The sequence below is a fragment of the Ranitomeya imitator genome, chromosome 8 (genome assembly GCF_032444005.1).
Source record: "Ranitomeya imitator isolate aRanImi1 chromosome 8, aRanImi1.pri, whole genome shotgun sequence".
In the NCBI taxonomy this organism is placed as follows: Eukaryota; Metazoa; Chordata; class Amphibia; order Anura; family Dendrobatidae; genus Ranitomeya; species Ranitomeya imitator.
The window spans coordinates 5,537,064-5,543,063 of record NC_091289.1 but is presented as its reverse complement, the minus strand read 5'-3'; the positions used below and the strand labels follow the sequence as shown (position 1 = coordinate 5,543,063).

At 52.9% G+C, this 6,000-nt stretch overlaps 1 protein-coding gene across 4 annotated transcripts in view; it reads right to left on the bottom strand.

Annotated features, from left to right (window-relative positions):
- Nucleotides 1-203: 203 nt before the first annotated feature.
- LOC138647246 (uncharacterized) overlaps nt 204-6,000 on the bottom strand; it is a 37,526-nt gene continuing 31,729 nt past the window's right edge. The window contains exons 20-27 of one of the 4 annotated variants that reach the window (XM_069736139.1): nt 5,344-5,498; nt 5,051-5,098; nt 4,653-4,938; nt 4,078-4,238; nt 1,695-1,733; nt 1,019-1,057; nt 596-898; nt 204-520 (exon numbers count right to left, since the gene is read on the bottom strand). In XM_069736139.1, the coding sequence (XP_069592240.1) occupies nt 300-520; nt 596-898; nt 1,019-1,057; nt 1,695-1,733; nt 4,078-4,238; nt 4,653-4,938; nt 5,051-5,098; nt 5,344-5,498 (1,252 nt within the window). In that variant the 3' untranslated portion in view covers nt 204-299. Of the gene's footprint in view, nt 899-1,018; nt 1,058-1,694; nt 1,734-4,077; nt 4,239-4,652; nt 4,939-5,050; nt 5,099-5,343; nt 5,499-6,000 lie in introns of all 4 variants that reach the window. The other 3 variants (XM_069736136.1, XM_069736140.1, XM_069736138.1) reach the window with 3 other exon arrangements.

The following is a 6,000-nucleotide window of genomic DNA, read 5'->3' as shown; positions in this document are numbered from 1 at the left end:
CCGATCTCCTACAGAACAGCAGTGCTCGTTGGGGACCTTCCACTGTAGTTTGTGGACCATACCCGGTGACCGTATACTGGTGCTTCAGCCCCGTGCAGGTTCTTTACGACCCTGTGGAGCATTTGGTAAAGTTTATTTTTGCAGTCTGGACTTTTTGGAGCCTGATGACATCACAGACTCTGCATCGATGACATCACACCGAATTTCACAGAAGATTTTATTGTTGGACACACAAATAGGACCAGAATAATAAAGTCGCCCTCCACCACTCATCTCCCCCATTTCTGAATGACGATCTATTAATCCAGTTGCACACCTCCCCTCAGGTCATAGGACAAGTTATCCCAATCAAAGATGGTGCCTTTTCGCGTTACGTTGCCTTTAAACACCGATCGCAGGGCTTTTAGAGACAGGACCTTCTTCCACATGTTCACATCTTTGATCCTTCCCACGTAGCTCTGGTCCGTGTCAAAGCCTTCTCCGAGTTGGTCTTGGTCTTGCCCCAGAATCACCACGCCACCTGGCCGCACACTGTGACCCTTACGGTAAACCTTGTTTCCGATTCTTTTGCCATTGGCCCACAGTTCGCAGCGGCCATTTTTGGATTCCCAAGTCAGACAAAGGTGGTTCCATTCCTTGCTCTTATCAAATTTCGGGAACATTAATCCCTCTCCGCTCATGTAAAACCCTAAGTCCCCGTTCATTTCCAGCCAGAGGTTCAGCTCATCGTAGTAGGTGGTGCGGTAAGAGAACAAGATGGTCTCCCGGTTGTCTGAGACATTCAGTGACACGTTCATGCAGAGCGTGAAGGCCGCGAGTCTCATGGTCTCAGCCGGAGTCAGGACAACATAGTCCGTGTTACTCTCTCTGGGGAAACGGAAGTATCTTGAGCGAAGATCTAAAAAAAATACAAAGAATCATTCCTAAAGTTCGGCGCAGAGCGGAGCGGACTCTTGGCAGGGAGGCATCTTAGTGAGACCCCCTTATTTCCGTGCAACCTCAGACTCGTGTTACATACCTGTCGCCGCAGGAGGAACGCCAGGCGAATCTTCTTTACCTGTGAAAATTAGGAGAAAAAGGATTATGCCAAGAGGCTGAGATCTATACTACGGCGAGCACGCGGCACATTGTGGGGTATTTTCACTTGGCTGATGGAGACATTTGCCCCTTTCAAGTGGAAGAGTCATCATCGGACATCAGGAGGATGAGAAGAAACTATGCGGCGCAGGTGGACCTGATGCACGTCCGGGTTCACGACTCGGGGTGGATCACCATCCCAGGGGACCCTCCAGACCCGTGCTGCCTGTGTTCTGTACACTTATCGCTGGCTGCTTACTATGAGGGGTCAGGAAGCCGCCATCACTTTTTATTTCCATAGCAGATTGGATGACACATGGGAGGTAAAAGCGGACACAAGTGCAAAACACAAGTGAAAGTCAGACCCAGCAAAACTGATGCAAATCAGATGATTTTTTGGGGCGTATAAGAAAAAGACTAATGTGTAAATTCAGCCTGGTCCAGAACTGAACCTGAAATCCTCTGCGCTGCTGTATTGGACTGTTGAAGCCCACCCTGGCCCCCAACACCGGTGAAACAAATGCGCCACTGGTTAATGTGCGGCAGAAATGGGAGGGGGGGAGAACTTATTTTATGACACCTTGTTATAACTGCGATCTCAGACTTTTCTTACTTACGTATCACAGTGGGAGGAATTTCAGTTGATTCTTTTTTAACTACAAGAGTTAGGAAAGAAGATAGAATAGACGTAAGTCTGATATCACTATTTACCTTACACCTTAAATCCTCTGTGCTGAGTAAAGGACCATTGGAGCCCCCGAGGCACCCAGCACCCAAAAGTGACTGAACAACTACTTATGTGTGACAGAATTTGGGGTGAACTTATTTTTACTCAGATATAACTTAATGATCCTTCTTGTTTCTGTGCATTCTCACTTCTGTAGCCCACCCTGGTAGCCAGACTCCGAGGCCCATGCCCCTGTACACAGCCCCCGAGGAACATGCCCCTGTACACAGCCCCAGAGGCCCATGCACACAGCCCCCGAGGAACATGCCCCTGTACACAGCACCCGAGGCCCATGCCCCTGTACACAGCCCCCGAGGAACATGCCCCTGTACACAGCCCCCGAGGCACATGCTCCAGTACACAGCCCCCGAGGCCCATGCCCCTGTACACAGCCCCCGAGGAACATGCCCCTGTACACAGCACCCAAGGCACATGCTCCAGTACACAGCCCCCGAGGCCCATGCCCCTGTACACAGCACCCAAGGCACATGCCCCAGTACACAGCCCCCGAGGCCCATGCCCCAGTACACAGCCCCGGAGGCCAATGCCCCTGTACACAGCCCCCGAGGCCCATGCCCCTGTACACAGCCCCCGAGGAACATGCCCCTGTAGACAACACCCAAGGCACATGCTCCAGTACACAGCCCCGGAGGCACATGCCCGTGTACACAGCCCCTAAGGAACATGCCCCAATACCCAGCCCTTGAGATACATGAACCAGTACACAGGCCCCTGAGGCACATGCTCCAGTACACAGCCCCGGAGGCCCATGCCCCTGTACACAGCCCCTAAGGCACATGCTCCAGTACGCAGCCCCCCAGACCCATCCCCAATACCCAGCCCCCGAGGCACATGCTCCAGTACACAGCCCCCCAGACCCATCCCCAATACCCAGCCCCCGAGGCACATGCTCCAGTACACAGCCCCCCAGACCCATCCCCAATACCCAGCCCCCGAGGCACATGCTCCAGTACACAGCCCCCGAGGAACATGCCCCTGTACACAACCCCCAAGGCACATGCTCCAGTACACAGCCCCCGAGGCCCATGCCCCTGTACACAGCACCCAAGGCACATGCCCCAGTACACAGCCCCCGAGGCACATGCCCGTGTACACAGCCCCTAAGGCACATGCCCCAGTACACAGCCCCTAAGGAACATGCCCCAATACCCAGCCCTTGAGATACATGAACCAGTACACAGGCCCCTGAGGCACATGCTCCAGTACACAGCCCCGGAGGCCCATGCCCCTGTACACAGCCCCGGAGGCCCATGCCCCTGTACACAGCCCCTAAGGCACATGCCCGTGTACACAGCCCCCGAGGCCCATGCCCCTGTACACAGCCCCCGAGGAACATGCCCCTGTACACAACACCCAAGGCACATGCTCCAGTACGCAGCCCCTGAGGCCCATGCCCCAGTACACAGCCCCGGAGGCACATGCCCCAGTACACAGCCCCGGAGGCCCATGCTCCAGTACACAGCCCCCGAGGCACATGCCCCAGTACACAGCCCCCGAGGCACATGCCTGTGCACACAGCCCCCCAGACCCATGCCCCAGTACACAGCCCCCGAGGAACATGCCCCTGTACACAGCACCCAAGGCACATGCTCCAGTACGCAGCCCCTGAGGCCCATGCCCCAGTACACAGCCCGGAGGCACATGCCCGAGTACACAGCCCCTAAGGCACATGCCCCAATACCCAGCCCCCGAGATACATGAACCAGTACACAGGCCCCCGAGGGACATGCTCCAGTACACAACCCCCCAGACCCATGCCCCAATACCCAGCCCCCGAGGCACAGGCTCCAGTACACAACCCCCCCAGACCCATGCCCCAATACCCAGCCCCCGAGGTACAGGCTCCAGTACACAACCCCCCAGACCCATGCCCCAATACCCAGCCCCCGAGGCACATGCTCCAGTACACAACCCCCCCAGACCCATGCCCCAATACTCAGCCCCCGAGGCCCTTGCTCCAGTACACAGCCCCCAGACCCATCCCCAATACCCAGCCCCCGAGGCACATGCTCCAGTACACAGCCCCCCAGACCCATCCCCAATACCCAGCCCCCGAGGCACATGCTCCAGTACACAGCCCCCGAGGCACATGCCTGTGTACACAGCCCCCGAGGCCCATGACCCAGTACACAGCCCCCGAGGCCCATGACCCAATACCCAGCCCTCGAGATACATGAACCAGTACACAGCCCCGGAGGCACATGCTCCAGTACACAACCCCCCAGACCCATGCCCTACTACACTTTACTTACCTTCTGGAGATGTTTCAGAGAGTTCCCCAAACACTTGAACTTCACACAATGACAGGTACTGTTTCTGGTCGGGTATCACTATCGTCACGTATCTTCCCTCCATTCCTTTACAGTTGAAGGACAACGTCTCCCCATAATTCATTCGGAAGATGACTCCGCACCTGAAAGAAATGACATAGCCCTTAGCTGTGCACATCTTGTCTATGGAGCCAGTAAGATGGACGGTGCCACTGTGGGGCCAGTAAGTGCGGACAGTGACCACAGGATTCTGTCATGTCATCCGTATCATTTTTTTACCATGACACATAGGATAGATAAAGGTCTGGTTGGTGCGGACTGGACAATCGGGGTGTTTGGTCTTAATTCACGATCAGAATGGCCACTCCTGGGGTAGAAGGTGGGAAATTTGTGTGGAGGTTCTGGACTGGGCTCACTGGACGGTGTAGCCTACTGTATGTCCCCAATGACTTTATTATGACCTCTTCTCTATTGGACTTTTCCTTTTTTTTTAGGGTCAGCATCCATCCCAGAGTCTCACTGACCAAACATCCGACCAATAAGATGTAAAGACTTACCGGGGGTTTCCAATGCCGCCATCTTCAGCCGAGTTCCCTATATGAATCTCAGCACCATTAATCCTCTCTCGGCAGCAGTCCCCCCGATTGGTGATGGCAACAGATGAGATTCGATAAGTAGACTTCAGGTCTAAATTCCACCAAGGACTCATCTCCTTCCTCGTGTGTGTGCAATCGCCAGCCATGTAATTGCTGGACAGGGAACCATCGATGGCTCTTCCCACTTCAGATCTGCTGCCGTAATAGGATGATTGGGCGGGAATGCCTTGAGGAGCCACGTTTTTTACTTGAAATGCAATCATATAATCACAAGATGAACGTATGATCCTACACATGTTTCCCTTTTAATTAAATATATGAAGATATTTAACACATCCCATCAAAATGATGACTTTTACCTCCATGATGATTCTTCTGAACCTCAGGATCTCCATTCCATTCTCCAGCTGTAATAAAAAAAGCGATGTTTAGATAATTCCTACAAATGAATCCGTCCTAATGGGGCATTTTAGTCTACTAGTGTGAGGCTGAGCAGAAGAATCAGGCATAGCGCACCACCCTGGCACAGACACCGTGCACACCTGCAGGCCATAGACTCTTGCTGATAGATGTGGACACGAAACAAGAAAGATGGGTCTGATCTGGTAGGACAGATCCCAATAGATGTCTTGGGGTGAAAAAGACAACTTACTTGGAGTGTCCACCGATAGGGCGAACACCTGGACTTCACACAAGCTGAGAGTAGAAGCCTTGTGTGGGACCACGATGGTCACATACCGGCCCTCTAACCCATTGCAGTTGAATGAAAACGTCTCTTCGGGCTGAATAGAGGAGATGGTGCCACATCTGTGAAATGAAGGAAAATCACAAGGAGTTATGTGAGAAGATTCCCTTCTCTCATGTCTGCACTATAGAACACGTGCAAAATTCCAGGATCCTACAGGGAATCAAGTGAATCTAAGAATAAGAAATTAATTATCATTTCTATCTTCCCGACAATTAGGAATGGTGGTCCTCTCTAAGCTTTGTCACTTGTTTCCTAATCCTGTGTACTCACTGACTAATTGTAATGCCTGCTGCAGAGCAGTAGCACACAACCTCCACCAGGGGGGTGCGGGTGAAGGAAAACAGGTACACTCGCAGTGAATTCAGCAGGCAGGAGCCATCAGGTGGCGAAAAAGTAATCAGAAAAAGCCGGGTCAGCAACAGATAGGGAATGAAGTACCAGAGGTCACAACAATATACGTGGTCAGAAAAAAGCCAAAGAAGTCATAGCCGATCAGGAGCAGGAAAGCCAAAGACGTAAGACAGTCAAACACGTCAGAGGACAAGCCGAGTCAAATACCAA